Source organism: Mesoplodon mirus, assembly GCF_964341445.2.
Source record: "Mesoplodon mirus genome assembly, chromosome: 12".
In the NCBI taxonomy this organism is placed as follows: Eukaryota; Metazoa; Chordata; class Mammalia; order Artiodactyla; family Ziphiidae; genus Mesoplodon; species Mesoplodon mirus.
The window spans coordinates 85785632-85813006 of NC_138988.1; the positions used below are offsets into that span (position 1 = coordinate 85785632).

Sequence of the window (27375 nt, forward strand, 5' to 3'; positions counted from 1 at the left end):
GCTTTAAGTCACTAAGTTTGTGGCAATTGATTACAGCCACAATAGAACACTAATACAGAGGAAACAAGTAGCTAAGCTAAGGTGCTGGTTCCAATAGGCTCCTTGGGCAAGACTAACTGGGACAGGGAAACTCAACTAAGGCAGTTTAAAGCTAATAAAGGCAGAAAGGGCAGGACTTCACCTCATTTTATAAGGGCTGAGAGTCAAACTGGGAAGACCCAGTAGCAACCACAGTACAAAATTTAAGAATCTCAAATAAAACACAAGTCCAAATACCAAGAGTCAAGCAGAGACTGGATGAGAAAGAGCACAGATAAGAAGCAGGAAGGAAGGATGCAGGGTAGCTTCATGGGAAGATGTCAGAGTAGCCAAAGTTCACATTTATTAAGCTGTGGGCACCAAATTCTTAAGGAAAGTCTAGCTGATTTAACAGAACCCTTTTATGGGAGCATCTCATTTATTGAGGACCTATTACTGGTTAGCATATGTATTTCATTTTATTTGCCCAATAACCCCATGAGTTGAGCATTAAACCCTTGTTTTACTAAGGTAGAAACCAGTTCAAGGAGGTTAAATGACTTGTCCAAGGCCACAGAAAACACTAGGAAATGAAGGTGGGGTTGACCTCATTCCTCCAGTCTCAGGAGCCCTGATCTTTCTTCCACATCATGCTGTCTTCCCTTCAGGAAAAAGTTGTGTTGACTTTTTCAGCTGTCTGCAGAGTTCAAAGCAGAAAAAACATGGTGTCATCTTTTGAGATATTCTATCAGTGAGAACTTGAAAATGAAGTTAAAAATTAAGCGGCAAAGCCAAACCCAGGCTGTCTGCTCCGAGAACGTAGGGCTAAACCTAATGCAGTCTGCCTGCCGTGTGACGCATTATTTATCCTTGTGAAATTGTGGAATAATTTGAAAGAGAAGAAGGGACGAAAATGCCTTCTTTCTTCAAGGTAGCCTATAGTCTAGGGCTTCCAATACTGATTTAATGGTGAAGGTAAGTGCATTTCTTCTTTTGGGGTCAGAGGATAATTACTAATCAATCAGAGATCCATTAAAGGGAGGGAACAGTTTAAGGGGAAGTCAGAGGAAAACATTATCAGCAGCCTAAGGATCTCCACCTGGGAATGTTTTCTGATTTCAAAATGAAGAAGAAACTTTCTAAAAAATGTAATTGACTCAATCAAGACCCTACAGCAAGGCTTGAGAGGCCACCAGTGTCAATGGACTCTGTGGACAATTGTCACTTCTCCAAGGATTCCGTAAGTATTTACTGTGACACCTTGATGAGTTGAACAGGCTTTGGCTGCAGAATAAAATACTGGATCAGAACTAACGAAGTTTGGGATTGGGGACTGTGATTCATGGGCCTTTTCAGATTTCTGTATGTAGTTGAAATTGTCTCTCAGGAAAAGGAGAATATGAACAAAGTTGTGGATAAAATTGAAGGCAAGAAACCTTCTACACTTGTGGAGATCACCTGGTTTGTTGCCCTCATTGTATAGCTGAGGAAAGGTGCCCCAAGAGATTATTGTTAGTACCTATCAGTGCTGTGATGGGAAGGCCTAGGGGAAAAGACCCAAGGAAGGTGCCCTCTCCCAACCTGACCGGAGAAAACCCCAATTCCATAGCAGAGATGGACTCATACAGGCCTGGAAGACATAACCTGAGGTTGTTCCTTGGAGGAAAGGTGCCCAGGCACTCCTGTGTTATTTCTTGGTGAGCAGAGCTGTGAGTCCCCTGTGGGCAGGGCCCCAGTTGCACCTTAATTTTGACCTAACCCTGCCTTCTAGGATTACCTACTATTGGTGCTTAGTACATTTTTCTTTTTCTTTTTTTCAAGATTACATTCACATGAACTAACAGCATGATGTAAATGATCTACTGGAATAACCAATTTTATTCCAGAACTACCAATCTTTCAGAAAGGTAAATAGGTGATAAAAGAGGCCTCAGTTTTACTAGCATGGAAGAAATTACTTCTTGGCATGTTCTCTGATGTTGGTAGCAAGGTGCATCCCTTCCTCATCCATCTTCTGGATTCTAGTCCGGAAGAACCCACTTCTAAAAGGAAACATTTAAAACCAATTTAACAATCAATCAAAAGCATTTTTATAGAAAGATATTTCATGTGCTGTAAACCTGTATTTATTAACCTGAGAGGGCCCAAGTGCCATAAACCTGTATTTATTAATCTGAGAGGGCCCAAGTGCCAATCTTGTGACTAATTATTATTTCTGTTGTTAATATCAATAATATTTTATAATGTATGATATTTTACATTGAGAAGGCATGTCTCATACCTTTGTTTTCATTCCCAATAGTCCTGTGAAGTAATATTATCCCCATTTTTCCTATGAAACTGTGACAGCTCTGGGATCTTATAAAATCTGCTCTGCTTTACTCAGACTGTGAATGACAGAGAAGAATTGGTCCTTGGATACCCTTTGACCTGCAGGTTCCTGCTCTTTCAACCAAAAACATTTACTCTGAGTAAACTAGGGGACTCAGCTAACAGAGGTGATGCAAGACAGGCTCAGTATTAAAGGAAATCTAAGAGCAACAGAAAGACCATTATAACGAAATAGTGAGTTCTAGACTAAGAGTAAGAGGATAAAAATTATTTTGCTTATGCATGTCATCTTGTCTATGTCTATATTACTCTTATACCAAATATAACTCTATTTTGTGTCATAAAATTATTTTTAAAGTATAGAATTTTCATTTTACTTAATTTTAATTCATTTTTTCTACGTCTATTTACACCTTTTTTTTTTTTTTTTCGGTACGCGGGCCTCTCACTGTTGTGGCCTCTCCCATTGTAGAGCACAGGCTCCGGACGCGCAGGCTCAGCAGCCATGGCTCACAGGCCTAGCCGCTCCACAGCGTGTGGGATCTTCCTGGACCGGGGCACGAACCCACGTCCCCTGCATCGGCAGGTGGACTCTCAACCACTGCGCCACCAGGGAAGCCCCTATTTACAGCTTTGACACTACGATTCACTATTTTTTAGAAATGTCACTACTGAGTAGGAAGGTCCTTGACAATGTTTTAATTGGGCTAAAACTCATTCCACTGTCTCTAAGTGATATCAATTATGCCAATTCTCAGATCCCATACTATCATATGCTTCTGTGATTATTTTAGAAAAATAGTTGCCATTACTATGTCACAGAAGGACCCTCTTTTCGATTGGTTTGGGATGTCTGCCTGATTTCTGCATTTGTCTCATACACAGGAAACAGGGCAATTAACAACTGAAGTTAGCTTTTAAGGCAAATTTCAAAGTAGCATTTGAAACTATGAAAGCCAAGGTAGGGATGGCAGCAGATGGAATGGGAACTGAAGTGATGGGTTTGTGATATAATTCCACTAATCAAAAAAGCAAGAAAGAGTAGTCTTTTTTCTTTTTTAAAATATTCAAAGCTCAACCAGAACGTATTTTCATCATCAAATTTCCTTCTGGAATAAATGATTAAAACTTAATTTAAAATTGTAGATAAGCAACAAGGATATACTGTAGAGCAGAGGGAATTATGGCAATTATCTTGTAATAACTTAGAATGGAGTATAATCTGCAAAAATACTGAATCACTATGCTGTACACCTGAAACTAATATAATATTGTAAATCAACTATACTTCAATTAAAAAAAAACAACTTAAATTCATATAAATTCCTATCTGGAATACATTAAAATGAAACTACCCAATTGTATTTTAAGCTTGTGCTTAAAATATGACCATAAAGAGGAAGTAGTATTAACAGATAGAAAAAAGCAGTAGTCTGGGCATCGGGAGACCTGGTGCTGACTCAGTATACTCTGTGACTTGAAGCAACTTTTCAAGCATTCTGCACATCAGTCTCCTCATCAAAAAAAAAAAAAAAAAAAAAAAAAAAACAGTTGGGTCAGAGAATCTCCAAGTCCCTTTCAGCTCTAGAGCTCAATGTTTGTCAGATTGGTTGGAGAGGTTGGTGGGAACCTTTAATTGGAGTACATGTACTTGTAGGTGAGTGTACAGTAAAAATTGCCTTCTGTCAAGTCTTGGGAATCTTACACAACAAGAGAGATCAAATAGAAAATGGTCCAAACTCCAGGTCAACCAGGTGGCCACTCCGTTTCTTCAGCTAAGATCTGAGTGTAGAGCCCTGAACTGAACTCCTGATATCATCCAGATGTTAGCAGGACTGGAAAGCCTTCCAAAGCACAGCAAAACTTTTTGACTCACCTCCTAGAGAAATGGAAATAAAAACAAAAATAAACAAATGGAAACAAATGAAACTTAAAAGCTTTACACAGCAAAGGAAACCATAAAAAAGACGAAAAGACAGCCCTCAGAATGGGAGAAAATATTTGCAAATGAAGCAACTGACAAAGGATTAATCTCCAAAATTTACAAGCAGCTCATGCAGCTCAATAACAAAAAACAAACAACCCAATCCAAAAATGGGCAGAAGACCTAAATAGACATTTCTCCAAAGAAGATATACAGACTGCCAACAAACACATGAAAGAATGCTCAGCATCATTAATGATTTCTCACTATTCATTAGAGAAATGCAAATCAAAACTACAATGAGCCACATCTTCTTTATCCATTCATCTGTTGATGGACATTTAGGTTGCTTCCATGTCCTGGATAGCACAGGTAGATCAGCTCAGTGCTTTGTGACACCTAGAAGGGTGGGACAGGGAAGGTGGGAGGGAGGGAGTCACAAGAGGGAAGAGATATGGAGATATATGTATATGTATAGCTGATTCACTTTGTGATAAAGCAGAAACTAACACCATTGTAAAGCAATTATACTCTAATAAAGATGTAAAAAATAAATAAATAAAATAAAAACTACAATGAGGTATCACCTCTCACCAGTCAGAATGGCTATCATCAAAAAATCTACAAACAATAAATGCTGGAGAGGGTGTGGAGAAAAGGGAACCCTCTTGCACTGTTGGTGGGAATGTAAATTGATACAGCCACTATGGAGAACAGTATGGATGTTCCTTAAAAAACTAAAGATAGAACTACCATACGACCCAGCAATCCCACTACTGGGCACATACCCTGAGAAAACCATAATTCAAAAAGAGTCATGTACCACAATGTTCATTGCAGCTCTGTTTACAATAGCCAGGACATGGAAGCAACCTAAGTGTCCATCGACAGATGAATGGATAAAGAAGATGTGGCACATATATACAATGGAATATTACTCAGCCATAAAAAGAAACGAAATTGAGTTATTTGTAGTGAGGTGGATGGACCTAGAGTCTGTCATACAGAGTGAAATAAGTCAGAGAAAAACAAATACCATGTGCTAACACATATATATGGAATCTAAGAAAAAAAAATGGTTCTGAAGAACGTAGGGGCAGGACAGGAATAAAGATACAGATGTAGAGAATGGACTTGAGGACATGGGGAGGAGGAAGTGTAAGCTGGGACAAAGTGAGAGAGTAGAATTGACATATATACACTACCAAATGTAAAAGAGATAGCTAGTGAGAAGCAGCTGCATAGCACAGGGAGATCATCTCGGTGCTTTGTGACCACCTAGAGGTGTGGGATAGGGAGGGTGGGAGGGAGATGCAAGAGGGAGGAGATATGGGGATATATGTAAATGTATAGCTGATTCACTTTGTTATAAAGCAGAAACTAACACACCATTGTAAAGCAATTATACTCCAGTAAAGATGTTAAAAAAAAAGCACAGCAAAAGCCAACATGTTTCCTGGTGATGACATTCTCTTGTTGGCAACTGGGCATCTATTTGGGTCCATTGTAACAAAAAAAGAAAATTTCAAAACTCAGATGGGGTGATCTTGTTCTCAGAATTCTAGAGCCATTTGGTAAGCAGAAAACTATCCTGACTGGCTTTCTGAAGCCTAATTATTGTTCCTTCAAAGACACTGAGTATAAAATAACTACTAATTGTTTAAAAAATCACTTGATAAATATGGAAAATCATAAAGAATTACATGATCACAGTGTGTTCTGTAACCCAGAAATAGCCATTGCTGGCACTTGTGTGAATCCATTTCTCTCTTCTTGGATGTGCGTGTATCAGCACAGGCATAGTGCTTGTTTTGTATACTAGAGTACAGGCATTTCCTTAATATTATTGCATATCTTTGAAAACATTATTTTAATAAAGTCCACTATAAGAATCTATTAAAATTGACTCACCAAACCCTTATGGTTAGGTTAATTTGTCTCCAATATTATGTTGTAATAATACTGCAAAGCATATTTTTGAACAAAATTCTTCACCTGTCTCTTTCATTATGATCCTCCATCCTCCATTCTTAAGTGTGCAGATAAGTCTTGTTAAATTTATGTGCAGAAAGAATGCAAAGTTTTGAATGATGCAATATAAGCATGATATATGTGTTTGTGAGGTCATGGATGCTTCAGTTTAGGAATGACTGCAAAACTTATGATATTCTTAGCATGAGGATTGTACCTAAAAGAAATAAATGTATGAATCCCCAAATATTGGGGTACAGATATCAAATTAGATGTGTCCATTTCACGGTCATGAATTCCCTTTACCTGTCAAGTAGCTGGATTTATTCATAATTATAGTAGAAAGCCCTCATTCAGGTGAGTTGAAGAACTTTTCAGCCCAGTAAAGTGTCCAAATTATGTTAGCAAAGACAAGAATAAACATTTTAAACCATTAAATACTACTAGTACTATATATATGTGTTATGCAATGTCATTCTTCATGTTCAAAGAAGGAACCACAGGACATTGCTCTGGTCGTGCAGAAAGATGTACAGAAACATGGTCAAAATGAAAGAAAGGGCTGCTCTGGAACTTTCCTCCCCAGCTCTTGGGCTTAATTTTCCTGTCTTCTGACCTTGCTTCAAGCCATAATATGCCTTACCTTTGCATGGTTCTCTGTGGTTTGCAATTTTCTCATTCAGTTCTTGCAGCACCACTCAGAAAGGAGATTTATTTTTATTGAACAGACAAGGAAATGGCCAATTAGAGAATTTAAATGACTAGCTCTACATCACTTAGCTGGGACTTAGCCAGATTTCTTATAAAAATCGAGTCCTCTGTAATCATAACAATAAGGAAGCATACGGCAAAATGTAAATCATATACCTGTGTTGGGTCAAAATTTCATTGATGCTGAGAGAATGCAACATTAACACGAGAAAATTATTTGTGTGTCTTGTTTTGGATTGTTCTTCTTCCCCATAGATAAAAGCCCATCGTGGTAAAAGAGATTCAGGGCAGAGGGAATCTCCCCCACAAAGTGTGGTACCATTTCCCAGAGGAGCCAAATGGATGAGAAGCCTTCCACCAGGAAAGGTAAAGCCACATATCTCTCTCTCTCTTTAAAATTTATTTATTTGGTTACACCGGCTCTTAGTTGCGGCACTCAAGACCTTTAGTTGCGGCATGTGGACTCTAGTTCCCTGACCAGGGATCGAACCCAGGCCCCCCTGCATCAGGAGCATGGAGTCTTAACCACTGGACCACCAGGGAAGTCCCAAGTCACATCTTGTATTTGCAGGCTACCTTATGGACGAGTGGAAGCTTTATTTCCACATCCTCGTTCTCCATTCCTTCTCCTTTGTTTTTTATCAAGCCTCCCTGTTGTGGAGATTCTCCCAGTATAACATTGGACCAGATCCAGCCCCTCATCCTGTTACCTGCTACTTTTTCCTTAGGGAGCCCCAATGAGGTATCTATGAGAAATTACGTCAAATGATCACTGAATCCCAGGACATAAGGAATGGAATGAGTCCAGAAAAAGTCATTTTAAACAAACCCCTAACCCATATATGAGTTCCTGCTACAATATCTTTGCTATGTAGCTGGTTATTTCCCATGAGCTTTGGAAAAGTCCAGTAATAGGGAAATAATTTTGCAGGCAACCAAATCTCATCCCTGAGCCTATTTGGCCATTAAAAATTATTTCTCCCATTATATATATATTTTTATATGTTTATCTGTTTCTTCACAGGTTCTCTCTTTGTTTCTCTTTAGTCCCATTTCTCCAAATGTGCAAAAAAATTTAATCCATCATTCACATGGGAACCCTTTCAATATAGGCCCATTGTTCCACTTCACGGGGACCTAAAAGAACTTGTTGCTCTTGTAACAGAATGACAGTTCCTCCAGTACCATATCACCTACAGACAGTAAAAATGGTTCCTCATATTAGTTTCTTTTAAGCTGAATATATGTGAAGGCAGAGCCTAGTGACATACAACAAAAATACTTCCAAGTGAACATTACACTAAGGAGTTAGTGGTTGTGCTCATTTATACACTATGTATCAGGTATTTTAAAAGAGAACCCTTGGATGTTCACTTAATTCAAAGGCAGCTCTCTAAGTATAAACTTTCAAGCTTTATGGTAGATGAATAAGCAAAACAGATGGGACCACAGACTTGAGACTAGGAGACTCAGGTTCTGTGACTGGCTCTTCCCCCATCTTCCTCATTCACTTTATTTTGGAACAATGTGACATAAATGCCTTCATTTAATTTTTCTTATATTTTCATCTGCTTCCCACACCTCTGAAAAAAGGCCATATTTGTTTTACTTGATGGTGAAATCCCCGATTTATTGTCTTGAAGCCAACTAAAGAATATGACAAAGAAGGGTTGTCGTTATGATGATTTCGGTGAAAAAAGATAGTGGGACTGCGTGAAATCATCTGTAGTTTTCTCAGACTTAGCAGTGGGAGAAATGGAAAGAAGGTGATCTCAGTCAGGATACTCACTGCAGACATCTGTGTTATTCTCTAGTTCCTGAATTCTGTTCATTACGCTATGGACTGGCTCTCATCATGCACTTCTCAAACTTTACTGTGATAACCCAGCGTGTGAGTCTGAGCATTGCAATCATTGCCATGGTGAATAGCACTCAGCAGCCTGGTTTATTCAATGCCTCCACAGAAAGATCTCTTGCATTCACCCTCAATCACTCCAACAGATCCACCAAGGAATTTAATTCGGGAGTAAGTATAATGGAGAACAAGGCTCTTTGTTGAGAGGGAAAATCCAGTTTGAAAGGAAGAATTGTATCTTGATTCTGTGGCATATAGAAGCATGAATTTTCAGTGGCAAACTAAAAAGGACTGGAAGTACTTTTCTTTGAGATATTGCTTACCTCTGTGATTAAAATAGTCTCACTGAGATTATTATGATTACAAGGTTGGGGGTGGGGACTATAGGGAAAAATTGTGAACACTTCTAGAAAGGAATAGATTACTGGGTATCTTCAATGAAAAACTAGGCACTAGGATATATCTATGCATATCCTTCTGCCTGATTCTAAGCAGGTCTCTGTACTTTTCATAGTCTTTGAGCCATTTTACAACTTAGTAAGTTCTATATAATAAATAGTAATGCAAATGATTCTTGCCCATAGCTCTGGAAATGAATTTTCTTCGGTGAAAAATCAATTGCTACTCTCCTCCACTTGCCCCTCAGTTGAATAAGCCAGTTTTGCTATATATTTAAAATCTATTTCAGCATTACTTCCCACTTATAAATGTGTGGGTCTTTGAATTCTCCTTTGGGCCAGTTGTAACATCTTACCAATTCCCCCATTAATCAATGAGTTAAATAAAATCTTTATTACATGTTCATTTTTTATTTGTATAAGAATCATGATTATAACCCATTTAAATTTTTTCTTTAAACTAACATTTTTTTTACATTTCTAAAGTCATCCTCATATTTTATGATTTTGTTACCTTGGAGTCAGCTTTTTTTATAATGACCTCTCTGTCTCCAGTCTTTCTTCCATCATTCATTCTACACATTCACACACCTGTGCTTAAGAATCCAGAATACCTTCAAGTCGCGAACTCCTCTCTTAAGATGCTGTACTTCTCCAGAACCTGGGCCCACTTCTCAGCACACTCATATCTGCTGTCAATGGCTCAGGGAGAGTCTTTGCTCTGAGCAAGTCAGAGTCCTGGTTAGTTTCATTGGGTATCGTTCCAAATACTGCAAGTCCACTTTTGCTGTTTTTCTTCAATAAGAATGAGTTTTCCTATTTCTCTTTACACAAATCATAGGCATTCTTCAAAGAACGGTTCAAATACTTCTTCCTTCCTGGGACCTTCCCACATTGTTCTTGCCTCTTCTTAAAGTCCCTATTTTATTGCCATTCATCCTCAAACTTGAATTCTGACATGAGTCATATATCTTGTATTATTTATAGTTATTTTAAGTGGACAAAATATTTCATATTTTACATTTTTTTGCTCTTTACTTCAATTTATACCATGATGCCATGTATCTAGTGGTCTACCAAAATTATTTATTGGGTTACATCAGAAGAAAATGTGATCTTATTAATGTGTAATATGTGTTTTAGGAAGTCACCTCTGCTAGGGCAGACCATGATTCCTAAACTTGATTTTAGGGACTAATTTTGATCAACATTCAGTAAAGATGTGTTTTCCTTATTTTTTGAAATGAGAGTCAGCATGTCACCTGAATTATTTACTAGAACCAAAATAGTTAAAAGAAGCTCTTTCACTATATTTCATTTACGTCTTCCTATCAACTACCTATGTAATCATTTCTTTATCTCTTTTCTTCTTCATTTCTCTATTCTTTTTCCTTTTCTTCTTCATTTCTCTCTTTTTTTCTCCCTCTGAGAGGAGCAAATTAGAGATATAATTGGTTGTTTGGAAAAGGTGGAATATTTGTTTGGTAAAAAATGGAGGAAAACCAAAATTGATATTTTATAGGAGGGTCAAAACCCCAAGCAGCTCTGGCTATAAATCAGAATTTTTATAAAAGAAATTCTTAGCAAAGAATTTTCCTTTTTTTCCCCCTAGGCCTCTGTATATGAATGGAGCCCAGAGACTCAGGGTATCATCTTTAGCTCCATCAACTATGGGATAATACTGACTCTGATCCCAAGTGGCTATTTAGCAGGGATATTTGGAGCAAAGCAGATGCTTGGTGCTGGTTTGCTGATCTCCTCCCTTCTCACCCTCTTTACACCACTGGCTGCTGACTTTGGAGTGATTCTGGTTATTGTGATTCGGACAGTCCAGGGCATGGCCCAGGTAGCCGATTACTTTCTCGTTCTGTGTGGGATATGGATTCCTGAATTCTACTAGAGATCAAGAGTCTTAATGATTTTCATTTCAGGGAATGGCATGGACAGGTCAGTTTACAATTTGGGCAAAATGGGCTCCCCCACTTGAACGAAGCAAGCTCACCAGCATTGCGGGATCAGGTAAGGATATACATATAGATCACAACTTTGTAATCTCCTTCACCCTATTACATCTTTCCTTCTATGCATAGGATGGTTTGAGGGACAGGGAGAAAAGTGCTGTAAAAATATTCAACAATGTAAGACAGTCACATAAAAAATAAGACAGATACATCTGTGCTGTAAAGCCACTAAGACTCAGAAGCAGAAAAGACCATTGTGAGCATTGTGAGGGTAGACAGAAAAGCATTGTAGGGAAAAGTTTAGAACTTTAAGAATTTGCAAAAATACAAAAAAAAAAAAAACCAAGTAAACTGTATAAACACCATTTTAGCAAAGGTATGCAAATGAGAATTAAGACTATCAGTGGTAAGGAGATAAATCAGTCTGGAAAGTAGAGTTTCAAGAGCCCACAATATTCTGAGTTCTTTACTCTTCTGAGCTAATATTCACAATATCCCTTTGAAGATAATTTTTAACTCTCATTTTCTTTTCTTTTGAATTTTATTTTATTTATTTTTTTATACAGCAAGTTCTTGTTAGTCATCCATTTTATACACATCAGTGTATACATGTCAATCCCAATCTCCCAATTCATCACACCCCCACCCGCACCCCCCGCTGCTTTCCCCCCTTGGTGTCCATACGTTTGTTCTCTACATCTGTGTCTCTATTTCTGCCCTGCAAACCAGTTCATCTGTACCATTTTTCTAGGTTCCACACATATGCATTAATATACAATATTTGTTTTTCTCTTTCTGACTTACTTCACTCTGTATGACAGTCTCTAGATTCATCCACGTCTCTACAAATGACTCAATTTCGTTCCTTTATTGGCTGAGTAATATTCCATTGTATGTATGTACCACATCGTCTTTATCCATTCATCTGTCTATGGGCATTTAGGTTGCTTCCATGACTTGGCTACTGTAAACAGCACAGCAGTAAACATTGGGGTGCATGTGCCTTTTTGAATTATGGTTTTCTCAGGGTATATGCCCAGTAGTGGGATTGCTGGGTCATATGGTATTTCTATGTTTAGTTTTCTAAGGAACCTCCATACTGTTCTCCATAGTGGCTGTATCAATTTACATTCCCACCAACAGTGCAAGAGGGTTCCCTTTTCTCCACACCCTCTCCAGCATTTGTTGTTTGTAGATTTTCTGATGATGCCCATTCTAACTGGTGTGAGGTGATACCTCATTGTAGTTTTGATTTGCATTTCTCTAATAATTAGTGATGTTGAGCAGCTTTTAATGTGCTTCTTGGCCATCTGTATGTCCTCTTTGGAGAAATGTCTATGTAGGTCTTCTGCCCATTTTCTGATTGGGTTGTTTGTTTTTTTAATATTGAGCTGCGTGAGCTGTTTATATATTTTGGAGATTAATCCTTTGTCCATTGATTCATTTCCAAATATTTTTTCCCTTTCTGAGGGTTGTCTTTTCGTCTTGTTTGTAGTTTCCTTGGCTTTGCCAAAGCTTTTAAGTTTCATTAGGTCCCACTTGTTTATTCTTGGTTTTATTTCCATTACTCTAGGAGGTGGATCAAAAAAGATCTTGCTGTGATTTATGTCAAAGAGTGTTCTTCCAATGTTTTCCTCTAGGAATTTTATAGTGTCCAGTCTTATATTTAGGTCTCGAATCCATTTTGAGTTTATTTTTATGTATGGTGTTAGGCAGTGTTCTAATTTCATTCTTTTACATGTAGCTGTCCAGTTTTCCCAGCACCACTTATTGAAGAGAATGTCTTTTCTCCATTGTATATCCTTGCCTCCTTTGTCATAGATTAGTTGACCATAGGTGCGTGGGTTTATCTTTGGGCTTTCTATCTTGTTCCATTGATCTGTTTCTGGTTTTGTGCCAGTACCATATTGTCTTGATTACTGTAGCTTTGTAGTATACTCTGAAGTCAGGGAGTCTGATTCCTTCAGCTCCGTTCTTTTCCCTCAAGACTGCTTTGGCTATTCAGGGTCTTTTGTTTCTCCATACAAATTTTAAGATTTTTTGTTCTAGTTCTGTAAAAAATGCCATTGGTAATTTGATAGGGATTGCATTGCATCTGTAGCTTGCTTTGGGTAGTATAGTCATTTTCACAGTATTGATTCTTCCAATCCAAGAACATGGAATATCTCTCAATCTGTTGGTATCATCTTTAATTTGTTTCATCAGTGTCTTATAGTTTTCTGCATACAGGTCTTCTGTCTCCCTAGGTAGGTTTATTCCTAGATATTTTATTCTTTTTGTTGCAGTGGTAAATGGGAGTGTTTCCTTAATTTCTCTTTTACATTTTTCATCATTAGTGTATAGGAATGCAAGAGATTTCAGTGCATTAATTTTGTATCCTGCAACTTTACCAGATTCATTGATTAGCTCTAGTAGTTTTCTGGTGGCATCTTTAGGATTCTCTATGTATAGTATCATGGTATCTGCAAACAGTGTCAGTTTTACTTCTTCTTTTCCAAATTGTATTCCTTTTATTTCTTTTTCTTCTCTGATTGCCATGGCTAGGACTTGCAAAACTAGGTTGAATAATAGTGGCAAGAGTGGACACCTCGTCTTGTTCCTGATCTTAGAGGAAATGTTTTCAGTTTTTCACCATTGAGGATGATGTTTGCTGTGGGTTTGTCATTCATGGCCTTTATTATGTTGAGGTAGACCACCTCTATGCCCACTTTCTGGAGAGTTTTTATTATAAATTGGTGTAGAATTTTGTCAAAAGCTTTTTCTGCATCTATTGAGAGGATCATATGGTTTTTCTTCTCCAATTTGTTAATATGGTGTATCACATTGATTGATTTGCATATACTGAAGAATCCTTGCATCTCTGGGATAAATCCCACTTGATCATGGTGTATGATCCTTTTAATGTGTTGTTGGATTCTGTTTGCTAGTATTTTGTTGAGGATTTTTGCATCTATATTCATCAGTGATATTGGTCTGTAATTTTCTTTTTTTGTAGTATCTTTGTCTGATTATGGTATCAGGGTGATAGTGGCCTCATAGAAGGAGTTTGGGAGTGTTCCTTCCTCTGAAATTTTTTGGAAGAGTTTGAGAAGGATGCGTGTCAGCTCTTCTCTAAATGTTTGATAGAATTCACCCGTGAAGCCATCTGGTCCTGGACTTCTGTGTGTTGGAAGATTTTTAATGACAATTTCAGTTTCATTACTTGTGATTGATCTGTTCATATTTTCTATTTCTTCCTGGTTCAGTCTTGGAAGGTTATACCTTTCTAAGAATTTGTCCATTTCTTCCAGGTTGTCCATTTTATTGGCATAGAGCTGCTTGTAGTAGTCTCTTTTGATGCTTTGTATTTCTGTGGTGTCTGTTGTAACTTCTCCTTTTTCATTTCTAATTTTATTGATTTGAGTCATCTCCCTCTTTTTCTTGAGTCTGGCTAAAGGTTTATCATTTTTGTTTATCTTCTCAAAGAACCAGCTTTTAATTTTATTGATCTTTGCTATTGTTTTCTTTGTTTCTATTTCATTTATTTCTGCTCTGATCTTTATGATTTCTTTCCTTCTGCTAACTTTGGGTTTTGTTTGTTCTTCTTTTTCTAGTTCCTTTAGATGTAAGGTTAGATTGTTTATTTGAGATTTTTCTCATTTCTTTTTTTCTTTTTTTTTTTTTTTTTTTTATTTGCGGTACGCGGGCCTCTCACTGCTGTGGCCTCTCCCGTTGCGGAGCACAGGCTCCGGATGTGCAGGCCCAGCAGCCATGGCTCACGAGGCCAGCCGCTTCGTGGCATGTGGGATCTTCCCAGACCGGGACACTAACCCGTGTCCCCTGCATCGGCAGGCGGACTCTCAACCACCATGCCACCAGGGAGGCCCGAGATTTTTCTCATTTCTTGAGGTTGGATTGTATTGCTGTAAACTTCCCTCTTAGAACTACTTTTGCTGCATCCCATAGGTTTTGGATCATCGTGTTTTCATTGTCATTTGTCTCTAGGTATTTTTTGATTTCCTCTTTGATTTCTTCAGTGATTTCTTGGTTACTTAGTCACGTATTGTTTAGCCTCCATGTGGTTGTGATTTTTACGTTTTTTTTCCCTGTAATTGATTTCTAATCTCATAGCATTGTGGTCAGAAAAGATGCTTGATATGATTTCAATTTTCTTAAATTTACTGAGGCTTGATTTGTGACCCAAGATGTGATCTGTCCTGGAGAAGGTTCCATACACACTTGAGAAGAAAGTGTAATATGCTGTTTTTTGATGGAATGTCCTATAAATATCAATTAAATCTATCTGGTCTATTGTGTCATTTAAAGCTTGCGTTTCCTTATTAATTTTCTGTCTGGATGATCTGTCCATTGGTGTAAGTGAGGTGTTAAAGTCCCCCACTGTTATTGTTTTACTGTTAATTTCCTCTTTTAGTGCTGTTAGCCGTTGCCTTATGTATTGAGGTGCTCCTATGGTGGGGGCATATATATTTATAATTGTTATATTTTCTTCTTGGATTGATCCCTTGATCATTATGTAGTGTCCTTGCTCATCTCTTGTAAAATTCTTTATTTTAAAGTCGATTTTATCTGATATGAGTATTGATACTCCAGCTTTCTTTTGATTTCCATTTGCATGGAATATCTTTTTCCATCCCCTCACTTTCAGTCTGAATGTGTCCCTAGGTCTTAAATGGGTCTCTTGTAGACATTTATATATGGGTCTTGTTTTTGTATCCGTTCAGCAAGCCTTTGTCTTTTGGGTGGAGCATTTAATCCATTCATATTTAAGGTAATTATTGATATGTATGTTCCTATGACCATTTTATTAATTGTTTTGGGTTTGTTTTCATAGGTCCTTTTCTTCTCTTGTGTTTCCCACTTACAGAAGTTCCTTTAGCACTTGCTGTAGAGCTGGTTTGGTGGTGCTGAATTCTCTTAGCTTTTGCTTGTCTGTAAAGTTTTTGATTTCTCCATCGAATCTGAATGAGATCCTTGCTGGGTAGAGCAATCTTGGTTGTAGGTTCTTCCTTTTCATCACTTCAAGTATATCATGCCACTCCCTTCAGACTTGTAAAATTTCTGCTGAGAAATCAGCTGTTAACCTTATGGGAGTTCCCTTGTATGTTATTTGTCATTTTTACCTTGCTGCTTTCAATAATTTTTCTTTGTCTTTAATGTTTGCCAATTTGATTACTATGTGTCTCGGTATGTTTCTCCTTGGGTTTATCCTGTATGGGACTCTCTGCACTTCCTGGAATTGGGTGGCTATTTCCTTTCCCATGTTAGGGACGTTTTTGACTATAACCTCTTCAAATATTTTATCTGGTCCTTTTTCTCTCTCTTCTCCTTCTGGTACCCCTATAATGCGAATGTTGTTGCATTTAATGTTGTCCCAGAGGTCTCTTAGGCTTTCTTCATTTCTTTTCATTCTTTCTTCTTTATTCTCTTCCACAGCAGTGAATTCCACCATTCTGTCTTCCAGGTTACTGATCCGTTCTTCTGCCTCAGTTATTCTGCTATTGATTCCTTCTAGTGTATTTTTCATTTCAGTTATTGTATTGTTCATCTCTGTTTGTTTGTTCTTTAATTCTTCTCGATCTTTGTTAAACATTTCTTGAGTCTTCTCGATCTTTGCCTCCATTCATTTTCCGAGGTCCTGGATCATCTTCACTATCATTATTCTGAATTCTTTTTCTGGAAGGTTGCCTATCTCCACTTCATTTAGTTGTGTTTCTGGAGTTTTATCTTGTTCCTTCATCTGGTACATAGCCCTCTGCCTTTTCATCTTGTCTATCTTTCTGTGAATGAGGTTTTTGTTCCACAGGCTTCAGGATTGTAGTTCCTCTTGCTTCTGCTGTCTGCCCTCTGGTGGATGAAGCTATCTAAGAGGCTTGTGCAAGTTTCCTGATGGGAGGGACTGGTGGTAGGTAGAGCTGGCTGTTGCCTTGGTGGGCAGAGCTCAGTAAAACTTTAATCCACCTGTCTGCTGATTGGTGGGGCTGGGTTCCCTCCCTGTTGGTTGTTTTTGCCTGAGGCGACCCAACACTGGAGCCTGCTGGGCCTCTTTGGTGGGGCTAATTGCAGACTCTGGTAGGGCTCACGCCAAGGAGTACTTCCCAGAACTTCTCCTGCCAGTGTCCTTGTACTGACGGTGACACACAGTCACCCCCCGCCTCTGCAGGAGACCCTCCAACACTAGCAGGTATGTCTGCTTCAGTCTACTATGGGGGTCACTGCTCCTTCCCCTGGTTTCTGATGAGCACACTACTTTTTGTGTGCCCTCCAAGAGTGGAGTCGCTGTTTCCCCCAGTCCTGTCAAGGTCCTGCAATCAAATCCTGCTAACCTTCAAAGTCTGATTCTCTAGGAATTCCTCCTTCCGTTGCCAGACCCCCAGATTGGGAAGCCTGACGTGGCACTCAGAACTTTCACTCCAGTGGGTGGACTTCTGTGGTATAAGTGTTCTCCAATTTGTGAGTCACTCACCCAGCAGTTATGGGATTTGATTTTATTGTGATTGTGCCCCTCCTACCATCTCATTGTGGCTTCTCCTTTGTCTTTGGATGTGGGGTATCTTTTTTGGTGAGTTCCAGTGTCTTCCTGTCAATGATTGTTCAGTTGTTAGTTGTGATTCTGGTGTTCTTGTAAGAGGGAGTGAGAGCACGTCCTTCTACTCCACCATCTTGAACCAATCTTAACTCTCATTTTACAAAGGAGGGAATTAAAGTATGCAGAGATTAAGTAAATTTCCCAGAGACAAATAACTAGCTGGCGGTAGAACTGAGATTTGAGCCCCGGCAATTTGGTCTCAGAGTGCACACTCTCAATCACCATGCTACACTCCCCCACCAGAGCTTGTGATCATAAGGACTTGATAACTACATCATTGCTATTTGCCCCAACTGGTAGCACTGAGAATGTGTACTTGAAGAACAGAACTGAGGGTCATCAAGCCTCTCACTCTCCAGTCCAATGCATGGCTGCATCCTGCAGATTTTTACTCCAAAGCCACTGTCCCGTGTGGCTCCTTCCATTGCAGTTGTCAACATCTCCTCTATCTACAAATGCTCAGTTGGTCTTCTCTCTCCTCTAGCTTTGTTTCCTTCAAACTTCTCATCAAAGCCAAGTTATCTCCCTAAAGCACAGACAGGGCATTTTTGCTAACCTGCTTGGGAATATTCAGTGTGTGCCTTCATGATTACAGAAGACTGACCTCCTTGTTGCATGGATACAAAGATGCTCGACCATTTGGTCCCAACTTGCCTTTGCACTCAACATCCCTCTGTAAGCAATGCTCAGATTGTAGCATGTACAGTCTGCACTTAACTTCTCTCTAGCTCTATTTTTACTGGCTCATTTTCCTGGAAGGTCTTTTGCTCCCAGCTTCTTCTACCAAAATTCCATCCATCCTACTATTAGTTCATGTAAACAATTTGTGAATCTTATCATCAGTTTTAATTTTCTCCTCATGTATACTTTCAAAGGAAATTGTAGTTTTATTATCATATTTATATTCCACATTCTTTTTTTTTCAAATTGCATATATTGGGACCCATTGAAGGGGTCATAAAATCAATTAAGTAGGTCAAAACCAGTATTTTTAAAATGAAAGTGAATAGAATAGAATGAAAAATTTTGGAGGGAATTGCACATGGTAAGACTAAGTATTGATTCATGAAACTCTTGTTTGAAGTGTGTGTGTGTGTGTGTGTGTATATTTGTGTATGTATTGTGTTGCCATGAAAGATACATTTCTTATTATGGGTCTCTGAAAAATATGTTCAGACTCCAAGGTCTACATTGTGTTACACTTATAATAGTGAATTTTGTTCATGTTTTTCTCTGCAACTGGGCTGAAATCCCCTTGAGGTCAAGGACTTTATTTTATTAGTTTTTGTAAGAGTTTCCTTTTCTGTTGCCAACCTCATATTGCCCCTGCCAGAATGTAACTCTGATTATAAGGAAATACTGGTGGGCTATGTTTGCAGAGAGTTTCTATGACAAATAAAGGGATTTGTATTTGGTCACATTGGAGGTAAGGAGCCATTGAAGTGTCAGGTGGCATATTTTTATTATTTATTAATTCTAATAACTTCTCATGACTTTATTGGGGGAGATCTGTGAGCTGGAAGAAAGACTCTCATCACCCAGTAATTCTAAGTCTGCCACCTCTTTGTTGGGACAACATCCAGGGAAGTCACTCAGTCTCAACCTTTGCTATTTTCCTCAGTGTTTTTTTATCCCTCTCCTCTTCAGGGGCAGCGTTTGGGTCCTTCATCATCCTCTGTGTGGGGGGACTAATCTCACAGGTGTTGGGCTGGCCTTTTATCTTCTACATCTTTGGTGAGTCACTTTCTCTTAACTCCTAACACCTCCACTTCCCAGGCATTTGTTTTTATGCTTACATTACCTATCGCCCACATTCTTCCCATTTGAGAGAAAATGTCCGTTGTTAAATGGAACATGACGAAGAATGTTGAGGGTTGGTAGATTTCTTAGTCTAGTCTAAGAGATGACCATCTGCATGGTGCTGACTTCTGAGAAATCAGGAGTGTAGCCTTACACACCCACCCCAGGCATCTTCTGTAGAATCTCTGCCACCACGTCTGAAACACCAGGTCTAGTTGCTCTGTGTGGTTAACATGTCAGAGCTGGTGAAGCACATTTTCAATATGTCTTCATATTTTATTATAACTATTATTTCTACCAAGATGCCCTTAACCTATTTTCTACCAGGTGAATCTTGCAAAGCTCAAATTAAACGTACACCTCCCTATGGGAACTACCAAGACTTATCCCATCAGATTAAGTCTTTCTGTCCTCTATGATGCTTACTGATAATTTCTTTTCTAGGCTGTGTTGGCATGTAATTATTTATTTCCCCTTCTCGCTCTCCACTAGATTATGAAATGACCGAGGCAAGAAATTCATTCCATATTTTTTTATCACTTTGGTACTATCATAGTACCTGACTTATAGCTTTATAAATAAAAGAATGGATAAATCCAGTAATTAGAGGAAATTTAAAGAACATTAGTCCAGAGTCTTTTAACATAGAACCTCTTCAGGTGACAAATCTCAGCAATGAGACAAGTTTCTATTCTCAGTATGGTTCCAGCTAGGATGGCTTTCTCATTAATGATGCTAATCCCAGGTCATTTTTGTCCACACATGTTGATCAGGTACTGTCAAGAAATATTTTTCTGGAAATCCATAATGGATGTATTGTTTGATTACAAATAATACTGTCTTTTGCAAATGTGTTGGAAAATTTTCCTTGCCACACTCATTTTATGGCAGGTTGTTTTGTATATGGATGAATACTTTTCTCTTCAATCCTGACTATTCAGATCTTCTAAAATAAGACAGTAATGTGTGTATTAAGAAGTTGTTTCTAATGACACACCACGATATATCCACTGGAGTCTGAAGATTAACTAATCAGCTATACAGTGGTACGTTCATGCTCCTGTTCTGTCGAGAGGGCTCTGACATTGACAAATGGCACTCTACATTTAGTCAAAAGGAGATTTGTAGATGAGTTGAGATGAAGAAGTGGGAAACTTTAGGTCATGATGGTGGAACAACCATGAATTGATATGTGTGTTTTGGGGTGAGGTGTGCTACTTCAGAGGAAACTCCCTTCCCCTAGCACACAAATCTACCTGAAAACTAATTGGACACCAGCTTCCCAGGTAGCATTGGCTGTGTCTGCTGTCTCCTGTGGTTCATGGTGATTTATGATGACCCCATGCATCACCCATGCATAAGCGTCAGGGAAAAGGACCACATCGTGTCTTCACTGGCTCAACAGGTACAGTGCAGCCCTTTTACCTGTGGGCCATGCAGAGATCTCCAGGGTAGGGTGTGGGGCTCTCAGGAGAGGCATCCTCTGTCCTGTTCTAATACCCATACTGATTAGATATTTCCTTTCAGTCCAGTTCTCCTAGACGATCCATCCCCATAAAGGCTATGGTCAGATGCCTACCACTTTGGGCCATTTTCACGGGTTTTTTCAGCCATTTCTGGTTATGCACCATAATCATAACTTACCTACCAACGTACATCAGTTCTGTGCTCCATGTCAACATCAGAGATGTGAGTATGCTTCCTGTACTTCTATGAACATGATAATGGCAATAAGAAGAAACAGTTCTGTGCTGCCTACTACATTCTGACTTTACACATAACTACACATTTAACCCTCACAATGATTGAGAGACATTGTAATGATTTCCATTGCACAGGTGTAGAAATAGGGACATAGAGGGGAGATGACTTGCCCTGGATTACACAATTACTGAGTGGTAGAGCTGCTGCGGTATCTATGCAACACTGCCATACTAGCTGATGCTTCAATTTCCCTTAGAAATGAGTAGTGCTTTTCTCTGGAGACCAGTGTAATGCAAGTGCTGGCTCTCTTACCTGAGAAAGTGTGCTCCTCATGTGGAAAAGGATGCTAATTTCCTTAAAGCAACTCCAAGTTTCAGGAGGGTGGGCTAATTGTTGGTCTGTGTAACTGATAAACTCTGGTGCCATATGCACCTCTGTAACTACTCACTGTATACATTTCCTTCCTTCAGAGTGGGGTTCTGTCCTCCCTGCCTTTTATTGCTGCCTCAAGTTGTACGATTCTAGGAGGTCAGTTGGCAGATTTCCTTCTGTCCAGGAATCTTCTCAGATTAATCACCGTCCGAAAACTCTTTTCATCCCTAGGTAAGGATGGGGGGACTCGGTTAACCAATCCCTTTATCCACACATGGTCAGAGAAGTTTCCTGATGGTGTGTCCCCATTTCCCAGGGCTCCTCCTTCCATCGCTGTGTGCTGTCTCCCTGCCTTTTGTGGCTTCCAGTTACACAACAACTATTATTTTGCTGATACTTATTCCTGGGACCAGCAACCTGTGTGATTCAGGATTCATCATCAACACCTTAGATGTCGCTCCCAGGTAAGATTTTACCTGTTTGTTCCCCTCCCCCAGGCCCTTCCGGAGGTTTAGGCCTCAGTCTTCTTGCAACTACTTCTTGTTGTTGACATGCACAAAATGATGGCAGAGTAATAGCAAATAACTAGAAATGTCAGTATGTGGCCATGACCTAAGACGTTTTTAGAAAAACAGTGCCCAATCCTGGCCAGTAACAAGTAGATGAAACTTCCTTAGCTTCTCCACTAGAGATTAGACTGTGTGTTCTGGGAAAGAACCCACACACGTGTTTTGGAAAAGCTTCCAGAGTGTTGATGATATTAGCTACCACATATGTATACACCTGTCCTGAGCCAGATCCTATTCAAAGGACTTCTCATATATCAACACATCTGGTCTGCATAACTACATGTCCTATTGTTATTCTCACTTTATAATGGAGATGATTGAGGCACAAGAAATTTAAGTGACATGCCTGAGGTCACACAAAGGCAGAGCCAGGATTTGGACCCAGGCTGTCTGTCCAGTGTATGTTGTCTCATCCACTGCACAAACTGCCTGCCATGCTAAGATGCTGGGATGGGAACCTGGGCTCCTGAGAGACAGAATTGTTTCCTAGTTGTTGAGTTGGTGGATAGGTGATTTCAGGTTTGGCAAACAGACATTGCCCTAACTATCTTGAAGTGAACAGAAAAAAACTGCATTAGGCTAAATGACTTTGCTACTAGAGCTGAACTGCATTAAAGTTGAGTTGCTGAAAAGTGATAGGCAGCTTTCTGTATAAAATCATCTCCCCGCAGGTATGCAAGTTTCCTCATGGGAATCTCAAGGGGATTTGGGCTCATCGCAGGAATCATCTCTTCTACTGCCACCGGATTCCTTATCAGTCAGGTTGGGCCAGTTTATTGAACATCTGCAAGTGGCAGGTATTGTTTTAGGCACTGGGGATTCACAACAGGGCCTCTGTTCTCAAGTATTGTATGGTCTGATGGGGAAAATAAGCCTGGTTGCCAACACAATTACTCTATTCTTAGGGGACTCTAAATCAGAGTCTGGTAGTTCATATTTCCCAGGGATAGAGAAGTAAAAGCTGAAATTCTAAAAATGAATAGGTATTAGATTAATGAAAATGAGCAGTTCAGGCAGAGAAAATAGCACATATGACTTCCTAGAGGAACAAAAGTATGAAACAGCTCTTGGTTATGAACAGAGTGAATGATACAAGTCAAGGATAAGAGATGAAGATACAGGATCAGAAGGGGAAGGTTATGAACATTCTGTTCAGATTAATTCCAATTTCTAAAAAAAAATCACACAATGGAAACCCAAAGGGTCCCAAGGCCAGCTTGAAGAGAGGTTAAATCTTGGGTGGAAAGAGAAAGGCTGTGACACAAAGCAGGGAGCATAGCCTGTGAGGGTTGCTCAGTACCAAGTGTGGGCTGATAGGGAGGATGGAAAGGCAGAACCAGGCTGGGATGGCAGGATGACATGAGCCAACTTACAGAAAAAGATTTGTTTTGTTTTCAATACATCTCTAGGTGATCTATTTTCAGGTTGATTTTGACCAAATTTCTAGGAATCCACTTTGACTATAATGTCAGAAATGAACTGTGACTTACAAGGGCTGGATGAGGAAAATCATACAGTCAGACCAAATGTAACTCACATCATATTGAGATGTCCATCCAGGCGGTTGGTGTGACTGATGTCAACAGTCAAAAACAAAACAAATCAGAGAGAGCACAAGAGTGAAAATCTTAAAGCTGTTGTTTTAGGCATAATTTAAAATGAGTAATACGATATTTTCAAGAATGTTGAGATCCAAATTTCTAGAAAAATATTAGTGTAGGTTAATTTATTTGGGTTTAAAGAAAAGTTCATCCAAGCCAGAACCCAGTGTTCATTTTAGCATCCTCTTGTTTCCATCAGTTTCATAAAACCTTCTTTGAGACTTCAAGGTGCTCAGTGGTTATTGCATATTGTTCCCTAGATTCTTTGTGATCAGTGTTGTAACATACAAAATGGAGGATTTCTAGAACTAGTGGAGAAGGAACTGTGAGGCTGATAATTCTGTGTATTTTTATTTTTTTTCTCCAGGATTCTGTGTCTGGATGGAGGAATGTCTTTTTCCTTGCTGCTGCTGTCAACATGTTTGGCCTGGTTTTTTACCTCACATTTGGACAAGCAGAAATCCAGCACTGGGCCAAAGAGAGGACTCTTACCCGTCTCTGAGGATATAGTTGCAGATTTAAATGTAGTACTAAGCATGAACTTTTTCAACATTTTTTCCTTATCGTCATTCTTTTTTCATATTCTTGGCATAGGCTCAGCAGTTCTCAATTTTGGTTACATGTTAGATTTCCCTGGGGAGTTTCTAAAACATACAGATGAATGGGCTCTACTCAGGAGATTCTGAATGAATTGGTCTGGGATAAAGCCCAGATATCACTAATTTTTAGACACTCCCCAGGATTTCTAACATGCAGCCAGGGTTGCAAACTGCTAGACGAACTTGAAACATCAATTCCTGTTGCCTTTGAATTTTCCTTTTTGTAAGAAACTAGATAAAAAGCTGTGTGAAAATAATCACTGATAAGTACCTTCATGAGGGCGATTATAGACACAGAGAAGATCTACTAGAACCAGAATTGTATGTTCTAGAGCTCAGCACAGAATTTTAAGGCGGTAATCCACAGCGTTAACATTTTTATTGTTTTTATACATTGAGAAACATGGATGTTTATGTGGTTACATTCTATTAAAATTCACATGCTAAAATTAAATGGGCCATTTAAAAATTATTTACATTAGGATTATTTCCATCAGGCAAAATAGATATTTATTTATCCTAGCTAATTTCCAGGAGCTTAACAACCAGGAAATGACAAGGAGAAGATTAAATTAGGCTAACTGAAAATCATGGGAGAGAGAAGATAGAATTGGAAAGCTTACAATGTAAAAAGAATGGATGTGAAGGGAAGCAATGTAGGCAGTTCTACGAGAGACATTGAGATAGTTTGGTCCATAGAATGAAAATTAGAGGAAGATGACAGAGGCATTTTCAAATGAAAGGAAGACTTAAATGGAGGAGAAGAATACTGAAGGTATAACAAGATGGAAGAAATCATGGAACAATATCACACACCAGAGAAATTCCTTTTTAGGATTGAAAAAGATCATTTGACCTTCTTCAGATTTTCCTTATTTGCTCAAGATTCTCAGATAGTCATCATCAACCCCAACAGGAATTAATTGTCTCAACCCTTAAAACACATCCTCTAGGTTGTCTTATACAGAGAGCTGATGTCAGTTTTGCTGCAACTATTCCAGAGGAGAAATTCTTAACACATGGGTTTTTTTTTTTTTTAATTTTATTTATTTAGTTATTTATTTATGGCTGTGTTGGCTCTTCGTTTCTATGCGAGGGCTTTCTCTAGTTGCGGCAAGTGGGGGCCACTCCTCATTGCGGTGCGCGGGCCTCTCACTATCATGGCCTCTCGTTGCAGAGCACAGGCTCCAGATGCGCAGGCTCAGTAATTGTGGTTCACGGGACTAGTTGCTCCGTGGCATGTGGGATCTTCCCAGACCAGGGCTCGAACCCATGTCCCCTGCATTGGCAGGCAGATTCTCAACCACTGCGCCACAAGGGAAGCCCCAGAGGAGAAATTCTTAGCATGTTTAGGAGCCAAGTAGAACCACAGAGACTAAAGCGTTGAGCTAATTTAGCAGATAAAGAGAATCTCCTAGTGCAAATCAACAGGTATTTTTGAGCAGGTGCTTTAAAGAATACAGACTGACAGGCTATGAGGGTGATACTGAGATAAGAACACTCTGGTTATGTCTTCTGGGTATTTACAGTTTAGAGAGGAAGGAGAGTTTGTAGTAAACAAAATGAAGAAAAAAAAAGAGGAGTAGTAAAATCAATTAAATTAAATATAGGCAAATTAAATACAGGCAAAAAAAAACCCCAACAGACAACACAATAGGCAAATATTTTGAACAAAGACTTCATAATAGAGAAATTCTAAGTGGCCTATAAACATATAAATCGGTGCTCAACTTCCTTAGACATTAGATAAATGAACATCAAAACCACAGTGAGATACCACTACATGCTTAACAGAAAGGACAAAATAAAAGGAGATGGAAAACAGCAAACGTTGGGAAGGTGTGGAGCAACTGGAATTCTCACACCCTATGACTGTAAGTATAAATCAGAACTCGGGGAAATCTTCTTAGCAATATCTCCTAAAGCTAAATTTAGACATTCCAGTGACTTAGACATTTCACTTAGAAATGTACATAGATATTTGGAAAAAGATGTACAACAATGTTCATAGGAGCACTAATTATAGTAGCCCAACAGCAAACAAGTTGTCAAGAGAACAATGAGTAAAAAAAAATTATGGTGTATTCATACAGCAATGAGAATAAATAGACCACAATACACAACACCGTGGATGGATCTCATAAACACAATTTTAAATGAAAGAAGACAAAAAAAAAACTTAAGAAGTTTAGATAGTTTAAAAAAAACAAAAACAAACAAAACTAATCTATTAAAAATCAAGTTAGGAATTCCCCTTGAGTAGGAGTGGAAGGGGGCACTTCAAGGAGGCCCCTGAGGTGCTGGTAATGACCTATTACTTGGGTGCTAGTCACATGGGTGTTTGTACTTTGTGAAAAGTGTATATTTATGATTCGTACATTTTTGTGTATATAAAAAGTAAAACAGGGCTTCCCTGGTGGCGCAGTGGTTGAGAGTCCGCCTGCCGATGCAGGGGACACGGGTTCGTGCCCCGGTCTGTGAAGATCCCACATGCCGCGGAGCGGCTGGGCCCATGAGCCATAGCGGCTGACCCTGCGCATCCGGAGCCTGTGCTCCGCAACGGGAGAGGCCACGACAGTGAGAGGCCAGCGTACTGCAAAAAAAAAAAAAAAAAAAAAAGTAAAACACTCACTTAAATTCAGTGTTTCATGCACTTCAAAGTTTCTCCTCTCTTTTCAGCTTAGGTCTGACAAATGGAACAGTTGGGAAGGAGGCGTGGTCTCTACTTTCACGTGCTCCCTGATCGTCTCTCTCCTCCTCCTTTGCCCGACCCTCCAGCATCAGAGCAGGAAGGAAGGCAGCAGGACAGTCTCTGTTGTCAGCTTTTGGATTAAAGTCTAAGTTCCCAAACAGCAAAATGAATGAGCTTGGGCTTCCTAAGAAACCCAGTCCCTGGAAGCATTGGTTGTCATCGGTGGTAAAGGTAAGAATAATGGCTCAGCACTTCTAGGCTTTCTGAGCACCTGCTATGATCC

At 39.1% G+C, this 27375-nt stretch overlaps 1 protein-coding gene across 7 annotated transcripts; it reads left to right on the plus strand.

Annotated features, from left to right (window-relative positions):
- The first annotated feature begins 809 nt into the window (after positions 1-809).
- SLC17A2 (solute carrier family 17 member 2) lies at positions 810-25549 on the plus strand. Of its 7 annotated transcripts, none has more exons than XM_082639347.1 (11): positions 7212-7321; positions 8770-8981; positions 10821-11054; positions 11140-11227; positions 19403-19489; positions 20842-20960; positions 21083-21244; positions 21730-21862; positions 21948-22095; positions 22872-22962; positions 24169-24398. In XM_082639347.1, the coding sequence occupies exons 1-11, from the start codon at positions 7294-7296 to the stop codon at positions 24301-24303; spliced, it is 1437 nt and encodes a 478-aa protein (XP_082495473.1). In that variant the 5' UTR covers positions 7212-7293; the 3' UTR covers positions 24304-24398. The 7 variants fall into 7 exon arrangements, with proteins under 7 accessions (XP_082495476.1, XP_082495478.1, XP_082495477.1 ...); XM_082639348.1 differs by having other exon boundaries at positions 22872-22997; positions 24169-24253; XM_082639350.1 differs by lacking the exons at positions 8770-8981; positions 10821-11054 and adding an exon at positions 810-1258 and having other exon boundaries at positions 7211-7321.
- Positions 25550-27375: the final 1826 nt, after the last annotated feature.

Excerpts from the sequence above, each read along its gene's own strand:
- SLC17A2 (XM_082639353.1), top strand. The coding sequence starts at position 7,294 with ATGGATGAGAAGCCTTCCACCAGGAAAG. Across the intron at positions 8,982-10,820 it reads CCAAGGAATTTAATTCGGGA|GCCTCTGTATATGAATGGAG; the intron begins GTAAGTATAATG and ends TTTTCCCCCTAG. Across the intron at positions 11,055-11,139 it reads CAGTCCAGGGCATGGCCCAG|GGAATGGCATGGACAGGTCA; the intron begins GTAGCCGATTAC and ends TTTTCATTTCAG.